This window comes from Callospermophilus lateralis, chromosome 5, assembly GCF_048772815.1.
Source record: "Callospermophilus lateralis isolate mCalLat2 chromosome 5, mCalLat2.hap1, whole genome shotgun sequence".
Classification (NCBI taxonomy): domain Eukaryota; kingdom Metazoa; phylum Chordata; class Mammalia; order Rodentia; family Sciuridae; genus Callospermophilus; species Callospermophilus lateralis.
Genome location: NC_135309.1, coordinates 9,639,740 through 9,661,245, shown reverse-complemented (window position 1 = coordinate 9,661,245; position 21,506 = coordinate 9,639,740). Strand labels below are relative to the sequence as shown.

Below are 21,506 nucleotides of genomic sequence, written 5' to 3'. Positions count from 1 at the left end.
ATAGAATTATTCTTTTAACCTTGTGTTCCCACCATTGTAATCTGTGTGTCCCTTAAAACACTGAGAGACAAATGTTCAGAGAATGCATGGCTTTTAATGATGGTCTTACAAGATGGAACATCTGAGGGACCAGGCACACCCAGGGCAGTTATGATCAGCATTTTATCCTCTGGTGCACAAGGCTCCCTATGCTACTGTCACAATGGCACATGTCTGTAATCCTAGTGGCTTGGGAAGCTGAGGCAGGAGGATTATAAATTCAAAACCAGCCTCAGCAATTTACCAAGGCCCTAAGCAACTTACAAAAACCTGCCTCAAAAGAAAAATAAATAGAGCTGAAAATATGGCTCAGTGTTTTAGCACCCCACAGTTAAATCCTTTGTATCAAAAATTATATATATATATATATATATATATATATATATATATATATATATATATATATATATAATATATATATACGTGTGTGTGTGTGTGTGTGTATATATATATATATCTCATTGCTTGTCCTCACCACCCTTTGTTCTCTGTGGCAGGAGAGCCTTCTTGGATTGAGTGCATCTTGGCATGTAGACAGTTTTTACTTCACCTTAATTAACAGCTGTTTCTATCTATGTTGGTCAGGTTGGCCCCTCCCCCACCTCCGGTGTGTCAAGCGGGGTTCAGATGCATGGACTCTAGATCTGCCATATCTACAGGCTGTGGTACTGTTCCTGTAACCTCCCATTCTTCTCTATTTCCCCTCAGACTGCTCTTCTTACCCCGCAATGTTACATTTAAGGCTAAACACTGTATTCTGAAATGGATCTCTCAACTTTTTGTTTCTCACACCATGAACATCTTATCAGAACCCATCCATACATTCTTACTAACTACTCCAGATAGAGAGAAACATTATTCTACATAGCTCTATATTTTTCTACACATAGAGCTGTAAATCCTTTTCTACATGCCATTTTGGCATATTATTTTGATTCATATCATATCTGTAAAAATTACAAATCAAACAGTAACTGTCTCAAGTAATTATTGCACTGTGTAATTCTGTCTTTCGAGGAAGTTAAAGAAAAACCAATAATATAATTCGATTTTTTTTTTCTGTACCAGGGATTTAACTCAGGGGCATTCGACCACTAAGCCACATCCCCAACCCTATTTTGTATTTTATTTAGAGATACAGTCTCACTGATTTGCTTAGAACCTCACTTTTGCTACAGCTGGTTTTGAACTAGTAATCCTCCTGCCTCAGTCTCCCGAGCCACTGGGATTACAGGCATTAGACACCATGCTGACCTAACCTTCTTATTTGTTATTTTTTTCATTTGATTGATAATAGATTGGAGTCACCACCTGGAGTTAGTTTCTCAAACCCATTACAGGTATGTTCCACCCACCTTCTTTGTACCACAAAGAAAAGGGGGTGGGGATGCAACTCAGTGGTAAAGTGCACCTGCCCTGGGTTCAATCCCTAGCTCTGGGTAGAAAAAAATAATAACTATGGCAACAAAAGCACCTGGAGGTCAGCCCTCAGCCCTGGCAGATATGTGGCCTCTGCTCCACATTTGTGGGGATATGAGCTCCCCTTGCCTCTAAGTGGGAGGGTGGGTTGTTACAAAGCAGCACAAATGAGAATATTCTGAGAAAATTATGTAGCATCTCTTTAACTGAGAGAATTCTAGGATTGTATTACAACTAGATAAAGAAAACAAACGTTGAAAAGTTCTCAGATACAGAGAAAGCACCTTGTCTAAAGTGGTGGAAAGGAACAGAAAATATGGGAAGCAGCCAGTGAACGGAGGAAGGAAGGAGGTGGAGAGGCCGGGGAGAAGGAAGGCAATCAGAGGACACCAAGCCCAGAAGGAAAGACTGCAGACATTCCAGGTTTCATTCCTTCCAGAGACTGTAAGCACACTTCAGGACCCAAGGAAAAGCAAAGGGTCTGGACTTAGAAACACAACCATTGGGGATGCAGATGCAGGACATTAAAAGTAAGATGGGCTCATCACACAGGCACTAGCTCAGTGGCTAACTGCGTAGCCTCAGTCATGAAGCAGAATGCACTGTAAAGCACACACGTTGCCAGATATTAACTGAATCTTATTGATACTATAAGGCAAGTGTTATCAGTCTGCCAGCTGTCCATATGTCTGTCTGTTTTCAGATGGGCTCACTGCTCCCCTCCAGATGTGCTTTCTAGCAGGTGACAGATGACATGTGATACCCATGACCATGTGATACCCATGACCATGTGATACCCATGACCATGTGACAGTGTCTGTCCTTATAACATCCCAGTGCTGGCCCCAGTGATGGGTTGGAAGCTCTGCAGAGCAAGTCAAACAGATCCTCATTTCTTTCTCTCTCTCTGCTTCAGTGGGGGATGTTGGCTGAAGTTGAGACTTCCAATGATTCCAATTCCCATGAGAAAGACTCACAGCACAGTCCCAGACCTCAGGCCTGAGAAGCTCAGGAGCCAGGCTGCCAGTGCCCCTCTGCTTCCCAGGCCTCGAAGCTCCCGTGCTCCTTGTTCCTGGGTGAGTCATCTTGCATGGCTCCCTGGTCCTCATGCCTTCTTTTACTCTCTCTCCCTCCCGTGATTTCTCTGGGTTTGAAATTCCCGCGTGCCTTTCAGTCCCTTGACCTGATTCTTGGGGAAACTTCCTAATTTCACCATAAGGAGAGCACGCGTAAGAATGTTCAGGTTTGGAAAGACTCGAGCTGCCCAGGGCCTTTTTTTTTTTCCTTATGCTGAAAGAAGCAGGAGGACAGTCAGAAGGAGCATCTCTGCCATCCCAGGCTCAGGACTGGTGGGAACACTGGCAGCCCAGGGAATTGGCACTCAGACCCAAGGCACACAGAGTGTGTGAGCGGATCTTCCCAGGAGACCAGGAGCAGACAGTGCCCACCTGGGAAGCATGGCTTACCAACCACTCACCGTCCATGGGCCATGGGGGCTTGATTCGGAAAATGACTTCGCAGCAAGGAGAGCATTTTCCATAATTGTCCTGGAGATAAGGCTTTTAGAAAAGGGAGGCTAACCCAAAGGAAACAGCCAAAACAGTGATGAAAATGAAGGTGGGGAAACTTTTCCAAAGAAGAAAATACTGTCCTTATTTTTGACGTTCCTCATCCAGAATGCAGAAGGTGCTCACATATTCCCTCAGGGATCTGGGACTGGGCAGCCATGATGTGCGGGTTTCCTGTTCTCACTTTCCCCAGGAGTGGGTGCTGCTGTCGAGGACTCTACAAAAGGTGCCGTGTGTTTGGTCATCAAAGAGAGAGCCCCCAGCCAGCTCCACTTGGGGATCAAGGGCCAGAGCCAGGAAGCATTAGGCTTATCAGCAGGTGGGTGCCACCCCTGGGTGATGGTGGGAAGTGGGAAGAGGCCACAGTCAGGAAAGGGGAGAAGGAGCAGTGGACATATGGGATGTTAAATGTGGGGGAAGGAGGAGAACTCATGCTCAGGGTACCATTTTGCCTGAGTGGCTGACAGGGTGGAGTACTGGTGGAAGCCAAGACAGAAACAGTCCCATCATGCGGTTCCCTGTGGAACTTCCTTGGTAACCTGTGCCTGGAAACAGCAATCATCATTTTGACTTCATCAAATTTGCCTTTCTAGCTTCTTTTCCTCAACCTCTTTATAAAATTTTACATGCTTCATATTTTCATGTAATTATTTTTTTAACTGATTAGCATTATACTACATGAATATATAACAATCATTTTTATTCTGGCATTGAATATTTGTGACTATGAAGAAAGTAACAGCCATGAAGATTTCTATGGTGATCTGTTTTGCTTTTTTTTTTTTTCCTGATTAGTGGACATATAATCTCAGTCATCTTGGATATATACTTGTGACTAAAATTGCTTGGTTATGGGTAATGTCTATTTTTAAAAGAAACAGACATTTTCCAGAATAGCTTTAACACCTTATATACAAGTCAATGACGCATCAGAATTCCCCAGTGCCCAAGGACAATGATAAGTCAGTACTTTGCTGAAAACACTGGACTGAAGTTGTGCAGAGTGTGATCCAGCAGCTAATAAGCACAACCTGGCTGCAGTCACAGGGAAGAAAAGACACATTTGATGGAGAGTCCGTGACGAAACCTTTATACCCACTGTCAATATTTTTACTCATGGGCATGTGCAATGGCTTCACCTTCATAGCTAAGGGAAAAACATAAATTCCCTATCAACTGTACAATTTTTTAAAAGGGGGATTTTTCTCCAACTTACTTCCTAAATTCATTCAATATTGCCCTCCATTAAATTTTCTCAGTGAGTCAGTGTGTGTGTGTCCACGTGCACACTGCAGAACTTTTAATCATGTTAGAGAATAAAGTAGCTCCAAACAGACTTCATTTTTCCAGTTGTCTTCCAATTCCACAAATGAAATTGTTTGTGCTATAGAGTAACAGAACTTACTTAAAATGTGATAATTAAGTAATTATTATTGTTGAGCAAATACAGGTCAATAAAGCAAAATAGGGCAACTACAATAGAACTCATACCCTGATTACTAACTTAAGACAAAGGAGGCTGTGGGAAAGCTCTTGTCTTTATGTGGAAATCGGCTGACTCAATTGAATATCCACATACACTTAAAGAGACTTATTTTGTAGCTAATCTCTAAAACCAGGTAGCTTTTTATCTTAACATTTAAGGTACAGCAATAATTTCAAGAAGATAATATAGGCAAATGTTATCAGGGTTTAGGTAAAGAAGTATTTTATATTTGAAAAAAAAAACACCTTGCCAAGCATGAAGAAAAATATTGATAAGTTAGAGAAAGATTTACTTTAAACTATACAATGCATTGAAATGCAAGCAGCTCAAACCAGCTGAAATAGCCACGTAGCTATGCTGTGAAAGAATCTCTACATATCTAGATTATGTCCCAGAGCTCAGTAAACAAGGCCAATTATCTTTTTTTTAAAATTTTAATGTTATATATGACAGCAGAATGTATTAAAACTCATATTACACACATAGAGCACAAATATTCACATCTCTAGTTGTACACAATGTAGGGTCACACCATTTGTGTCTTCATACATGTACTTAAGGTATTGTTGTCCATCTCATTCCACTATCTTTTCTACCCCCATGCTCCTTCTTTTCCTCTCCCTCCTGCTTTTCCCTTTGCCCCATCCTCCCATGCTCCCCACCCCCTTATGGCCACCACAGCCTTAAATCAGACAAAACATTTGGCATTTGTTTTTTGGGGGATTGGCTAACTTCACTTAGCATTATATTCTCCAACTCCATCCATTTACCTGCAACTGCCATGATTTTATTCTCTTTTAATGCTGAATAATATTCCACTGTGTGTGTGTGTGTGCGCGCGCGCGTGTGTGTGTATGTTTGTGTGTGCATGCGTGTGTGTGTGTGTGTATACACATACCACATTGTCTTTATCCTTTCATCTACTGAAGGGCATCTAGGTTGGTTCCACAATTTAGCTATTGTGAATTGTGCTGCTATAAACATTATTGTGGCTGTGTCCCTGTAGTATGCAGTTTTTAAGTCCTTTGGGTATAAAACCAAGGAGTGGGATAGCTGGGTAAAATAGTGGTTCCATTCCCAGTTTTCCAAGGAATCTCCAGACTGCTTTCCATATTGGCTGCACCAAGTTGCAGTCCCACCAGCAATGTATGAGAGTACCTTTTTCCCCACATCCTCACCAACACTTATTGTTGTTTGTATTCTTAATAGCTGGCATTCTGAATGGAGTGAGAAGAAATCTTAGAGTAGCATGGATTTGCATTTCTCTAATTACTAGAGATATTGAATATATTTTTCACATATTTGTTGATTGATTGTATATCTTCGTCTGAGAAGTGCCTGTTCAGTTCCTTGACCCATTTATTGATTAGGTTATTTGTTTTTTGGTATTAAGATTTTTGAGTTCCTTATATATCCTAGAGATTTATATTGCATCTGACGAGCATGTAGTAAAAATCCGTTCCCATATTGTAGGCTCTCTATTCACCTCACTGATTTTTTCTTTTGCTGAGAAGAAGCTTTTTAGTTTGAATCCATCTCATTTATTGATTCTTAGAATTAATTCTTGTGCTTTAGGAGTCTTATTAAAGAAGTTGGGGCTTAATCCTAGTCCAATCATCTTGAAATGTCACTTCACAGCATTGTTAGTCAGTGTTGGAAAGGTCCTCAGCCTAGCAGACATGAGCAAAACTCAAATGATGTCTACTTCAAACTCAGAAGGTCTCAAGTTAATAAGAGAAAATAACAAAAATTGCCCCATACTTAAAGGAGAGTCTTTTACAGCTGGTTGGGAAAGCCATTGTAGGAGACATTTTTGTATAATCTAAAAAATTAAACTCCACATTCTCTTTGTCCTGCCAATTTCACTTCTAGGTATAGATGCCCCAAATTTGCATAAATATTTACTGAACACATGCACAAAAGTGTCTGGAGAGCATCATTTCTCTCATCACAAAAATGAAAACTAGTCTAATATCTACTTACATTGGAACAGAATGAACAGGTAATTTTGCACCAAATCTAACATTTAGGTACCTATTATTATATGGATGAATTTCAGAGATACAATTCTGGAGAAAATAAAAGTAAGACAAATGTAGCACATGCTGTCTGATCCCATTGACATGTACTTCACCTTATTAGGGAAACTAAAGGAAAAGTTAGTGCTTGCATTTTCACAGGAGAGGCAGAGCTCTCAGAGGTGCACTCATTACCCTCCCTGCAGCAACCACCAAGGACATGGCAGGGATTGACTGCTATGGCCTGGCTCACCTTGGGCAAACTTTTCTTGGCCTTGTTGACAGATTCCTGTGATTGCTACATGGAAGTCTTTGTGAAGCCATTTTCTGCCTACCATGTTGGCATTAAGTTAACTTTGCAATTTTAAATAAATTCAAGGCCAGTTTTTAGCAAGACCAAAGCTCAATTGCTAATCCCCCCTCAGCTCTAGATGCCTCAGGCTGTGTTTTCTAGCCATGAGTACTCCATTTCTCACCTCAACAATCTGTACAGCAATTGGTAGGTGAGTTTACTTTGGCATATGCAGTTCACTATAGCAGTATTGATTTTTTCATTTCATTCATTTATCTATTCAATGAAATTAAAATTGAAACTACTTCAATAGCTATTTAAATCACATTACAAATATTTCAGCAGAAATAAGGAGATTTGACTTTAAAAGTAGACTGTACCCATGTGCTCTATCAATCACATTCTGCATCTGATTGGGATTGGACACTTTGCTAAAAGTCAACATCTACAGGTAGGAAATGTGAGAGCTCTCCCCAGCACTGTTGCTGTTATAATGGATGTTGTTACCTAGACACAAAAATGCAAACATACACATAAAATAAAACTCTGATTCATAAATGCAAATTGGCACCTGTACTTTAGCATTGATTCTATTAAATTTAGTTTAAAAAGGGCAAAAAAATTAGCTGAATTCTACTCTTGGCTTCATTTCATTCCAGTTATAGTTTTTGACAGTGGTTGGTGTCAGTGGTTTAGTTTTTAATCTTCTCTTCCATTGGAATTCATAAAAGAAATACCAGGATCCTATAACTTCACCCATAGATGTGTTTTAAAATCATGACCTTTTCCTAGAACACGTATTTACATTTTCTTTTTACTCCAGAATGAGCCTCTATTATTTTGTGACTCATAGCTTTCTGAAGCATACAAAGTATGTCAGAATCCTGGGAATCTTTAAAACACCCCTGAAATCTAAACCTCTTTGACCCTGAAGTGTCTCATCACGTGGCTCTGGCTAATGAGAGTGCTTCCAGCCCCTGTGGGTACAGGTCACACACCCTGTAGCTGTGCATGGGCACTGATATACTCCAGCTGGACAAAGCAGCAGCAAGTCACTCCTGCAGCCCGAGGGAACTGCGACCATGCTTCTCACATGGACCTTCTCACAGAGGACGCAGATGCAGCCTGCTGCAGTGAGTGTCCCCTCACGTGGGTAGGGGATGCCAATCCTAGCACTTCATGCTCAACAAGTTTGAGAAAATCCTCTGTTCCTTTCTGTGCTTGTTACCCCCGGAGAGCTGCAGTGTGTGCTAGCTGGTACTCACCAGCTGGATTCTTTAACAGCCCATTGATTCCCTCAAATAAAAGGTCTGCATGATATTATTTGTTACAGAAGATAATCTCATTACACTGGGTAAGAAACTTAACATTTTAATATCAAATTTTGGCAATGAGTCTGAAAAAAGTATAGAGCTTTGTAATGTTTTGAACAACTAATAATAAAAAAAGTGAAAAAAAAGTATTCTGCTCTCATATATACCTAATTAAAATAAATAAATTAAAAAAATGAAAAAAGTATAGAAAAGAAAATTACAGACACTGCTTTAAATTTCCCATGATTACCCAAAAGCTTTTTAAAAAGGAAGAAGGGCAGGGGAATGCTGTGCTCCTCACAGCATTGCAAAGACATGGAAAAAGCAACCGTTTTCACATCACTCTAAGAAAAAGCGATGGAAGCAGATGGAAATGTGGGTAAGAAATCTCCAAACCCATGAAGTCAGAGGGAAGAAAGAAAAAGGAAATCTTTGTTTTTCAGGATAATACATTTTCCCAACTCTGGGATTTGAGCTTCCTTTCCTCTTTTTAATGGCATGTTGTATTTTATTTGCCAGCAGAGTTAATGCTTTATTACTCTGTTAGCAACACTTTGTATCCATGATCATCCTTCTAGAAATGAGTCCCAAATAATTCTATTTGCATAGCTTTGAAAGTATTTTTGACTAGTGTCAGCTTACTTCATTTGTGTAATATAAATATATAGATAGTTAATTATAGTAAAGTCACACATTATCATTTCTTACAGAAATAACTAACTGGGATTCATTTTATTATTTGGAGAATTCATTTGCTCTTTCTTTGAATTTAAATGCTATGTAATGCTGACTGGAAAATTACATTTGTAATGGCAAATCACATTTATACACCCATTCTACCTTCAAAAAGTATATAATAAATCCCTATCCTTTGAAAAGTTAAGTGTTAGTGATTTTTAATTTAAAATGATTTAAACACAAGTAGAAGCTTTGTAATGAACTGAAAAGTCATGAGAGTTGCTGAATTTATTCTCTAAAAACTCATAAACCTCTCTTGCATGACTTAAGCAAAAGGATCACTGAAGTTGTCCTATTTCATGTGACATCTTATCACTTTATTAAAGTAAAAGCTGTAACATCTGCTGTCAAATGTCCATTAAAATCACACAAATGCTCAGAAAAGTGCATGGAAGTGCAAGGCGGCCACTGAAGTGTACAGGAATAAGCAAAGTGTGCTGCCCACAGCCAGTGGGGCACTAGTGACCCTCAAGAAGGAGGGAACTCTGACACCCAAGCAGCACCCTGGTGTCATGGACACCAGGTAGTGCAAACAGACAAGAATGGGAGTAACTTCCTCCAGGTGCACTTCCTAGAGTCACCAATTTATGGAGAGAGAGAGAATGGAGGCTGCTAGGGGCCTGGGAGAAGAACAAGGAGTTCTCTCTATTGGTGCATGGTTTCATTTTGGGGAGTTGAAAAGAGTTTTCAAGGTAGACACTGGTGAGGATTGTACCGATATGTGAATATACTTAAGGTCACTGTGTCACTGTTCACTTAAAGATGTTTAATACAGTGCAAAAAATTAAAGGAACTTGCCCAACATCCTAGAGTTACTGAATTACATAATGATTTCTAAACAGGTCTAAAGCTTAGTCCATCTTTAACACTGAGAAGTTGGAGTAAGGAAGAATGGATTAGGGTTTCCTCCAGTCTTGGGAAGCCAGTGAGAGCCATGGCCAGGGTTTTCATGTGGTCACCAGGCACACAGATCATGCTTCAGTGATTCAGGGGTGTGCAGAGCACAGAGGTTGGCAGGTGAAGACATATTTGACAAAGAAGTATGTCCACATGGTGGAGCAATCCAAGGCAGGATGCTCTCCAGTCATGACTAGCATTTGGAATTAGGGTGGATCTTGGCACTCCCTAAGAGCTGCACACCTTCTGCCATGTGAGTATGATGAAGCAGGCAGCATCCCTGAGGACAGACTAGTAGCTATATCTGTCCAGTTCTGGGCTTCTTCATCCAGTTCTAGCAGGAGAAGATCAAAGAGAAAAATTGATTTAAAGATTTTGATTCTATGGGGAATGAGGAAGAAATTAATGTTTCTGCACACTTTTGTAATAAAGAACCAGATTTTTCCTTACCCAGTAGATGGTGCATCTTTGAATCAATACAAAGCACTGTTGAAGGATTAATGAGAGAGTGCATTGAGCAATAGATCTCCACCCTAACTAACAAACTCAAATAACACTGATTACCTTAAGTTTAAAACTGTGGAAGTGACTAAGGTACTACCAACTTCACATGAAGTTATTCTTCTGTCTGCAGACGCTGTCTTCCTGCCTTCTAGATCTGAGCAGGTAAGCCCTCCAGTTTTAGAAAGGGCTTTCCAGATTCAGTCAGTGTCAGGGAAAACATCATGATTTTGGTAGTTTAACCAAGTTTCATGTGTTTTAGATTTGGAATCTTCATTATTAAGTATATCATTTTTTGAAAGTAAGATATTGATAATTCATCTCTAAGAATATTGATCATGCAGGACACCATTAAAGCCTCAATATGAATGACACACGTACAGCATTTCCTGCTCACCTATTTATTTGGGCACCAATTAACTAAAAAAGCCTCTCTTGCATGTCAGTTGCAACTTCTCAAGAATTAGGATTTGGTTTGCAAATTAATCAACACTCAACCTATGAGGCATTTATCATGTGAAACTTCAAAATGACAAAAAAACCCTTTTAGTTAATTTTATCTTGATTTAAACATGTTTAAAAAGTAGATGAACCCAGGTGTGGTGGCACATGCCTGTAATCCCAGCAGCTCGGGAGACTGAGACAGAAGAATTGCAGGTTAGACACCAGCCTTAGCAATGGTGAGGCACTAGGGAACTCAGTGAGACCCTGTTTCAAAATAAAATACAAAACAGGGCTGGGGATGTGGCTCAGTGGCCGAGCACCACTGAGTTCAATTCCCAGCACCAAAAATAAAAACAAGAAGAAAAATGAGAGATGAAAGATTTGAAATAGGTTTCATTATTACACATGTGATTATTTAGAAGGATATAAATAACAAGGGGCATTTAAAAAATTAATCTCTCTCCTATGTTTCCACTGACAGTGTCTCTTCTGTTGTTTGAAATCATGGAAAGTGGGAACACCAGTTCCGACTTCATTCTCCTAGGTCTCTTGGGCCACTCCAGAGCCCAACAGTATCTCTTTGGGATGGTTCTGACAATAGCTTTCACGGCTCTAGTGGGCAATGCCCTCATGATTCTCCTTATTCAGTGGGACCTCCGGCTCCATATGCGCATGTACTTCCTTCTGAGCCAACTGTCCCTCATGGATGCCATGCTGGTTTCCACCACTGTGCCCAAAATGGCTGCTGACTACTTGGCTGGAAACAAGTCCATCTCCCCTTCTGGCTGTGGCTTCCAGATCTTCCTTCTCACTCTGGGTGGTGGGGAGTGCTTCCTCTTAGCAGCCATGTCCTATGACTGCTATGTGGCCGTATGCCACCCTCTGCGCTATCCCATGCTCATGAGCTGGCCACTGTGTCTGAGGATGACCATGGGGTCCTGGTTCCTGGGAGTAGCTGATGGGCTGATGCAGGCAGTTGTTTCCCTGAGTTTCCCATTTTGCAGCAGGCGAGAGATAGACCATTTCTTCTGTGAGGCCCCCACGCTGGGGTGCTTGGCTTGTGCTGACACGTCTGTCTTTGAGGATGTCATGTACTTCTGCTGTGTGTTGATGCTCCTGGTGCCCTTCTGCCTCATCCTGACCTCCTATAGTCTCATCCTGGCTGCTTTCCTCCACATGCGCTCCCCAGAAGCTCGCAAGAAGGCCTTTGCCACCTGCTCCTCACATGTGGCTGTAGTGGGGCTCTTTTATCGGGCTGCCATTTCAATCTACATGAGACCCAAATCTTACAGGTCAGCTCACCACGATAAGGTGGTGTCAGCCTTCTATAGCATCCTCACCCCTATGCTGAACCCCCTCATTTACAGCTTGAGGAACAGCGAGGTCAAGGGGGCCCTGAGAAAGTGTGTGGCCAGTGTGTGGCCTTGATGCTTTATTAACAATACACTATATTGCCCCAGCTTTTGTGGTTGGGCAGAGAGAGTGGTGGGATTCTTAGAGTTGTAATTACAGGGACCCCTCCTTATGAATTAGAGACATGATCCACATTGCCCAGGGGCTACCTGGAACCACTGATGCTCTCTCTGAAAACATTGTTGACCTTAGCTGAACACTGAGTGCTGTGGCAATAACTTTTGCAACTTGAGGTTCAAGAGCAAAAGTAGCATGCTTTTCTTTTTTTTTCTTTGCAGTTTCACATGTATATTTACTCTTAGCAAAGATCTCTGCAACCTCTGCCTATAATTCTTTTCTCATTAAGTGGAGAGGTTCATCTTTTCAGGTCAGACTGGAGCATTGCTGTGCCAGATTCTATACTTATGGAATATGTATTTCTGGATTTTTTAATTTTAAGTTTTCAGTTTGAAGTTGATTGCAGGTAACTGAGTCTATGGTGCACAAAACCAGAGATAAGGGAGAACAATTGGATTCCCTTGGATCTGTATATCTGCCCCACACATTTTACTTATCAATAAACCTGCATGTTTTAATGAACTTTAACTCCAAAAGTGAATTCACTATTCCAGCAATTATGGGATTATTATCTATGTTTCAACTGAGGTATACTTTTTAAGAAGTATGATACTCACAACCCAGCCTTTTCTTTCAAGCAATTTCAATAAATACAAGCCTAATAGTCTACACTGTAATCAAGAAAGGCTACATGCACCAGTCTCCCAATTCCCTCCACCACCAGTGAAGCACCCTCAAGAACGACCATGGGTATGCTGTTTATCCCATCATTTAGTTTGGCCTGTTCTATTCTTGTCCTTGGGACCGCATGATGAATTGTCCTACATACTGTGTTTTTCTCTCAGTTCAAAGACTCCCCTGCAACTCTGCTCTCACCAGTTCTTCACCCTGTTTAATTTCTACAGGTCTTCTATTGTCTAAAATGCCACAATGTGTTACCCCATGTGTTTTGGAGGATGTCTGGACTATGTTCAGTTTGGATCTATGGAAATTAAAGCTTATTTGTGGGATCAAAAGTTGTTGTTGTTGTTTTTAACAACTATTATTTAGGTAGATGGATGGTGAACTTTTTCTTGACTTGTTTTCTGAAACAGAATGTTAATATAACATTTCCACCACCACAGTGCTCAAGATTCTTTTGCATCCATGTGTTATCAGACTTTATTTTTTAGAACTTCTAGTGTCTTGGTAACTTATTTTGTTTTTAGTTTGGCTTCCCATGATTGCTGTGAAAGTTCTATATTTTTGTATTATTTTACTGTCTGATTTTTTTTTTTAATTTTGTTAACTGCATGTTTTTATTCTTGGAAAGAAATAATAAAGCATGTAGTCTCCCCAATGAGCCCAACTTGGTAGTTCATTCATGGACCATATATGACATTTAAAATGCTATATTAAATTTAGTTTAAAAGAAAAAAATGAAATTATATATTTAGTTGTTTGTTGTGTATTTTCAAACACTCACTTTAATTCAATGGCTGAAGATGAACTGTTTTTACTAATTGTGTATTTGTGTAAAATATCTTTATTCTCTTTCATTTTACTTTAAACAATAAAATTACATGTTTGGTTATACTATGCATTTTGTTTTGTTCAGTATTTTTATGTTGTGCTAGGGATAGAACCCAAAGCCTCATGCATCTTAGGCAAGCGCTCTACCACTGTACCATAACCCCAGCCCTAGAGTAAACCCTTTAACACAGTCTTCCATTTCCATTGGAAGAATGAAGACATTGAGAATCTGAAATTTTATAGAAACATTTTATGTTAAAATATAAAATGTTAGATAAAAATGATAAAAATAGAATTTCAAAAATGATGTTTCAGGTGGTCAGACTATATGTTTTATCTTTAACTGGTGAATTTTTATAAACCTATAATAATTTTCAGGGAAGACATGTGGCAAGCTTTCAAAGCTCTTAATTTTAAAATAAAATAATGAAACATATTTATGTGTTGTGAAAATGTCTAGATATTATTTGTATAAAAGTCAAAGGAAAAAGTAATTAGTACAAATTCAACTCCAAGAAAATAAAAATAAAATGCTCGGAGATTAACTACTTTGGTTTTTACTTTGACTTATTTTGTTCTCATCTGAATTACTTCTTTCACAACTTTTTATTTTCTTGAGTAACATTTAGTCCAAATTTTGTTTTCCACTTTAAAATAACATATTTTAGAGCAAAGTATTTCTAAGACACTCTATCCTCTGTAACTTTCAGATCTTTCTTGACACATGGATATTGCTAAAGTACAGGCCAACAGAGTGGATTGCATTCCCAGGAAAGAGAGAATTCATTTACAAGTACCATCTCATTTATTGTTGGAAATCTGCCTCCTTTCAATGAATCATATCCTGGTAATAACAGTGCACTAGCCCTGCAGGAAGTTTTCTTCAGGGATCCAATATCCTGGGATTTGAGAATCATCTGCATTGAGCTAATAAGAAGAGAAAATGTCTTGTCACCCTATCCTACTGAACATGCTCCTGTTGAGACTTTCTAAGCCTGATGGTAAGGTGCTCTAGGACTTAGGATGGGTGCCTCTCATTTTGCACAAGCAACAGAGCTTTTTATACAAGTACAGAGTGGTCCAGGACAAGAGCCTGGGAGCTCCGGGCCCTGCACAGTGGCTGCTCAGGAGGCAGGTCAGTGCCAAGACTTAACCTGAGTGCTGGAAAGAGGTAGTGTCCTGTAAAGCTTACATTGCTGTCAATTTTTTTTCATATTTTTAAGGCCTGTACATAATTTTAAAACCAAGAATTAAAGTATCTTGATCTCATCCAATAACCTCTTAACTTTCCTTTACTCTCTGCCAACACATTTTGTAAAATTTGCAAAACATAGCTGTTACTTCTGTCAAATAGCATGACCATTGTAACTGTCACTATGGGTTCCCTGGTAACAATTTCATAGTTCTATAATAGTTCTCATTGTCTATTGAAAAGGAACTTAAAGAATCGACAACTTCAGTGTACTCAAGATTCTTTTCCTTCCTTTAGGTTATTTCCAGGTACAAGGTTAGCTCTACATTTTCACCCCACGTTAATGAACAAATTATATTTTTAAAATTATCACAGTGTAGTTGATAGTAAGCTATTCCAACAGGCAGCGCATAGTATCAGGAGAAACTGAAGTCTGAATGCTTGTGCATAAACACAGTAATTGTATTAAACCTGTCAATTTCTATAGAGACTACATATTTTCTATGCTTAAATTAAATATTGATTTTATTTTATCAGGTTGAAATTAGGCAAAAAATATTGATGGGGAATTCAGGAACAGTGAGAGATGCTCAGGTTCAGCTCTGGGTTAGATAAATGCAGTGGATCCTCTCATTTAAACCTGTGCACCTAACTCTGGGAGGTTTTGGGTAGATGAGAGCAGTGGTTTCTATGATGAAATGAGAGCTGACTAGGAAACAGTAACAGATTAATCACTCTGTCTTCACTCCTGTGTTTTCCTTATGACTTTGGGATACAGCTTCTATCCACATTTTAAAACACCGACTGCAGACAGGTGTGACTACCCCTCAGGACCTGTCACTGCCAAAGTAGAAAACAAGAAATAATGTCATGCACAAGCCCACCTGCATGCCCTCAACCCACTCCTGTGGAATGGGGGGTTCACTGGAACACACTGACGGGTTGGCTAGTGATTTAAACTACAAGGGGGACAGAGCCACTGCTTCCCATGGGTTAGGTCAGCATTCCTATAGTCAAAGAGTTTTCATTTGTGGTAAATTAATAAAGTATTTCTCACCTACTTCTTTGTGCAATAAGGGTGTTGTGGGCACTGCATCTATTGAGAATAACTATCACAGTGGTGTGCCCTACTTGAATTAACTTGTCAGTTACCAGAAAGCTTATCCTTGGATGCAGCCTAAGCCTTGGAAAGTCCATTAATTATTTTATGTTATTTGATTTATTCAGTACATGAGTCTTGACACTGTTGTAATTGCAATGATACCTGGGAATGGGGAAACCTAGGAAGACTCTCTCAGGCCTGCATTCTAGAGTCATGTTCTCTAGTTTAAGAACAAACATTTCCCTTTGATTTTTCAGGAAACTAAAAAACCCCATTTCTAAATACTGTCTTTCTACATCTGCAATTCTTAAATGTAAGCACAGTCTGCCTCATTTATCTTTTGTAACATTAGATAAGATGATCCTTGACCAAGTGGGGCTTAGGGTGATATTTCCACAGCTATTATCATCCGTGTTGGAATGGAGCTAACACTCTGTCCCTGGGAGACCTAGTGAAGGGTGCTTTATGGCAAATTCTGTGATTGATTGAAGAAAACTACCCTATTCAGGACAAATCTAAGTATTGGTCAGCAAGTTATGTGACATGCACCTTCGTTGGAAAGATTGTAGCTTTTTTCATTCTGGGGAGCCACACTAAAGTGGGTGAACATATATATATATATATATATATATATATATATATATATATATAGATATAGATATAGATATAGATATATAGATATATAGTGGGTGAACTATAGATGTAAGAAGTGAGCTCTCTATAATACAAAGCTTATGTAATTGGGAAATAAGCAACAGCAGGATGTTATTGTTTTCAATATAGAGAGGAAAAGGCAGCGAACTGACAATTCTTTGTCCCCACAAATGTTTCTTGAAATTAATTGTATGGAGGCACACATAATTGTATTCATTTGGCCACAATATCTTTTTTTGTGTGTGATGAACACATTCTAGGATTTTATCATTTGACTTATTGCTTCCAAATTTGAAAAAAAATTGTGAAAATTATAGTGTACATGAAAATATCCATGATATATTAACTCAAAATAATTCTTTAGGATATTAATTTTACTAATTCAATTATTTAAGTATATTAATTTTACTAATTAAAATTAATTTGGTAACTTATGAAGAATTTCAAGACTAATAATGAAAGGGCACAATAGTCTTACAATGATTAAATTAGTGGTGCTCTTCTGGGACTATTGTGTATTCAAAGAATTTATGAGACTTGGACAAAGTTCAGAGTCCAAAGTGATGTTGAAAGTATTGTCTATTAAGCATACACACACACACACACACACACACACACACACACACACACAATATTATAATCCTAAAGTGTTTATTTATTTTCCCCAAGTATTTTGGTAAGTAGTATCTATTCATGACCAATTGTATTAATATTCTAAACCTAATAATATTTGTGGAAATGAAGGGTCATGCATGCTACAATGTTTTTGCATGAATTTTCTTTTGTAATCACCAAACAATGGAAGAAGTGCATACTATCCTAATACATACTGTTAGGCCGTCCAATCTGTACAGAATAAAGTTGAGGTTAATATTGATTTAAGTTGCCTAATTTTATCCAACTACTGGTAAGATATATAGATTTTTCAAAGTTAAGTCCCCAGACCAAAAATCTATATTTCTGTATGCACATACTTAAAGAAATGTTTCTATTAAGATAAGGAACAGAAGACAAATACATATTAGTTGTTTAATATTTAGAATTTGTCTTAACAACTCACATAAATTTCTGGATTTTAGGTGTCCACTTGTTAAGATGCAGACATTCCACAGGATACTTCATGTGGAAATTTAAATAGAAAGGCGTGTTCAGTGAGTGAAAATTTCAATCAGATCACAAAATTATTTTAAAATACTTTGCCTGGCTTAGCCATAGCATGCCCTCCTTCATTTGTGGTTGAGCCAGTCACAGAGCACAGCCACATCAAGCAGTGGGGAGACAAGCTTGGACCAGTGCATTTGTAAGACTGAGATATATGATAGCACTATTTGCTAAGCCACCATAATCACATCTCTATCCATGATACACTGTGCTGCCAGGCTTAGCCACAGCATGCCCTCCTTCATTTGTGGTTGAGCCAGTCACAGAGCACAGCCACATCAAGCAGTGGGGAGACAAGCTCGGACCAGTACATTTGTAAGACTGAGATATATGATAGCACTATTTGCTAACAGTGAAAATCAATACCAAACTCAGTGATTATGTATACAGTTTACATAGCAAAGAGTGGCACCTTTATCCCAAAATTATGAAGAGCATTCAAATTTGAAAAGCTACTCACATAATGCATCCCATCCACATATGAGTAACAGCATGTAAGTGCACCAATGTGGGGGTATATAATGCAAAATTTGATCCTAAATAGTGTTATAAAATTTTCGATTCTATAAAATAGTTCAGTTAAGATATCTACAATAAATATAAATGATAAAATAAAGCAATTGTGTATAAATAACAAGATGTGTAAGAAACATTTTCAATAGAAAGAAGAGGAAAATATTTTACAATGGGTTTGCAGATTAATCCAGGGGTCAAAGAGTAGGACAGTTTCTGCCTTGGTATCATGGGAAATGTGACTCAAAACTTATTTTCACGGTATTATGACTGGCAAATTATTACTTCTCCTAAAAATATCTAACAACATCTCAGCTGCAGGAATTAAAAAAGATTGACAGGTAAATATAGTGAGAAAGTAAGGGATTCATTTATCCTCAAAGAATAAAGGCAACAATTTAAGATTGATTACTACAGAAACTCTTACCACATGTAAAGGTCTTAGATCACAATATGAGTATTAGAGAGTTACCAGTCATTTATAAGTATAATATGCTATATGCATAATGTCTAACTGATACAGCAGTGATTAAGAATTTGTAAACTGGATGTATATCTACATACATATGCAATTAAGAGGACATGACATTAATATGTTCAGTATAATAACAATAATGTTAAATATTATGACAATTATAACAATGGCTGTTTTGATAACAAGAACATCTAAGTATTTAAATTTAAAGAGAATTGTTGGGATACTATGTTAGTCACAATAGCTTCAAAATTTATTAGAGGTGTGCTGCCCACTTACAAAATTTATCTTGGGTTTTAATTAAATTGAAAAAATAAATCAGAAATGGCCTGCTACACATAGATTATGACTGAATCCCCACATTATTTTATTGGTAGTCATTAATCTATTGCTCTCTGTGCAAACTTGAATTTGTAAGGAGAAGATAAATCTCACTGAGGTGTGAGAAGAGAGCCTTTCACCCATGCAGGACATCATGGCATAGAAATGCCATCTGGAGGTTTCAGTTACAAGAGAGCCATCTCTGTTATTAAGGGAGAGGCTCTGTTTCCTGTTCATAATCCACGCTGAGTGTTCAACACAAACTTCATGTGAAGAAGCTTGTTTGGACCAGTCTTAATTAACAGACTGGCGCTTGTCTCCTGCCTGTAAGAACCTAGGATTACTTAAGTGTGAGGGCCTGCAAGTAGCATAGTTTGTTTCTTCATGTTACTTAAGTTCCTCTAAGAAATTATGAACTTTTAAAATAAGAATTTTCAGTCTAACATAGCAGCTCTTTGAGTACCTACTAGATGTGGAAGACAGTTGTCCAGAGGGTGCTGTACTGACCAATGGCTCCTGGTCAGGAGGAGAAGTGGTGACCAGATAAGGAGGTGGGCTTGGTGGGGCATACCTCTACCTTTGTGGAATAGAGAAATTTACTCATGTTTTCTTTCCTAAACAGCAAAGTCTGATTTCAGTGGTTATATATTTTGTTTAGATTGCTTATTCAAATTTTAAATTTCAATTCATCCTAGCATTGAAGGATATCTCCAGAAACTCCCTTATGCAGGTATGAGAAAACTGAAAAGTTACAATCACAAGAGAGAATGCAACATCCACTAATCTACATGAATTCAAAAGTCCTCCAACAGGGAGATATTCCAATGTAGAAACCTGGGATTACACAACATGGCTTCTTTGGGCCAGGATGACATGAAAGGCATCACACTGGCAATGACAGGCCAAGCATCAGCCTTCTCAGACTAGGACTCTGCTGCAGCCTGAGAGAGAGCCTTGTATAAGGCCATGTACACATTTTGTGTAATTTAGCTGGAATTGAGAATATACTAAACTCCTGGCAGCTATGAATCATAGAATGCTAAGGAAAATGTTTTGCTGAAGAGAAGAAAATTAAATAACTAGGCCTCCAGGATAAGGCTTTCTGTCAGGTGACCAAGCCATTTTAAGGAAGTTCCAGATCCTCATTTTAACTAGGCCAAATTCCTCAGACATCCTCCTGCCTTCCAGGTTGCCCACAGCCATGGAGAACTCCACTGACTCCACAGGGACGAACTTCATTCTTCTGGGGCTCTTTGACCACACACAGACTCATCGAGTCCTGTTTTCTCTGGTGTTCATGACCTTCATCACCTCCCTGGTGGGCAATGCCCTGATGATCCTGCTCATCCACACAGACCCCAGACTCCACACCCCCATGTACTTCCTGCTCAGCCAGCTCTCCCTCATGGACTTGATGCTGGTCTCCACCATCATCCCCAAAATGGCAGCAAACTACCTGCTGAACTCCAGGTCCATCTCTCCTGCTGGCTGTGGTTCCCAGATCTTCTTGTTCCTCACTCTGGGAGGGGGAGAGTGCTTCCTCCTGGCAGCCATGTCCTATGACCGCTATGTGGCCATATGCCACCCATTGCGCTACCATGTTCTCATGAGCCACAAGCTGTGTTTGCAACTGGTAGCAGGCTCCTGGCTTTTGGGAGGAATTGATGGGCTGATGCAAGCCAGTGCGACTCTGAGCTTCCCCTACTGCCACTCCAGGGAGATAGACCACTTCTTCTGTGAGGCACCTTCGTTGGTGCGCCTTGTCTGTACGGACACCACTATTTTTGAGTTTTTCATGTACATCTGTTGCACCCTGATGCTTTTGATCCCTCTGTCTCTCATTGTGGCCTCATACAGTCTCATCCTGGCTGCTGTGTTAAGAATGCATTCTGATGCAGCCAGAAAGAAAGCCTTAACCACCTGCTCCTCTCATCTGGCTGTGGTAGGGCTGTTCTATGGCACCCTCATGGTCATTTACATGAGACCCAAGTCTTACAACTCAGTGGGCCATAGCAAAGTAGTCTCTGTATTTTACACTGTCTTCACTCCTGTGCTGAATCCCCTCATCTACAGCGTGAGGAATAAAGATGTCAAGGGGGCTTTCAGAAATTGGCTGGGCAAGATACATGCTATGTGATTCCAACATGAGGATTTACTGAAATGGCACCTCCCAAAATGTACTCGTGCTGTCATTACAAGTTACTAGTTTATTTGCTCTATTGAACTGCTGATTTTGTGTTCTTTCAATTTATTTTGTTTTCACTTTGCCATTTTACCTTTTAAAGTATTTCTGTGCAGTGTTTGGTGAATCAGTTAAAAATTTTATTGTGATAGGCTGAGTCTGATTCCCTCTTAAAATTGGGAACCATCTTGCCACACGAAAATCAAAGT

At 39.2% G+C, this 21,506-nt stretch overlaps 2 protein-coding genes across 2 annotated transcripts; both read left to right on the top strand.

The window, feature by feature from the left end:
* Window positions 1–11,219: 11,219 nt before the first annotated feature.
* Window positions 11,220–12,143, top strand: LOC143400254 (olfactory receptor 2T33-like). Its single transcript, XM_076857552.1, has one exon. It carries the CDS (start codon window positions 11,220–11,222, stop codon window positions 12,141–12,143), a length of 924 nt encoding a protein of 307 aa, XP_076713667.1.
* An 8,173-nt stretch (window positions 12,144–20,316) lies between these two features.
* Window positions 20,317–21,252, top strand: LOC143390370 (olfactory receptor 2T33-like). Its single transcript, XM_076842789.2, has one exon. It carries the CDS (start codon window positions 20,317–20,319, stop codon window positions 21,250–21,252), a length of 936 nt encoding a protein of 311 aa, XP_076698904.2.
* The last annotated feature ends 254 nt before the right edge of the window (window positions 21,253–21,506 follow it).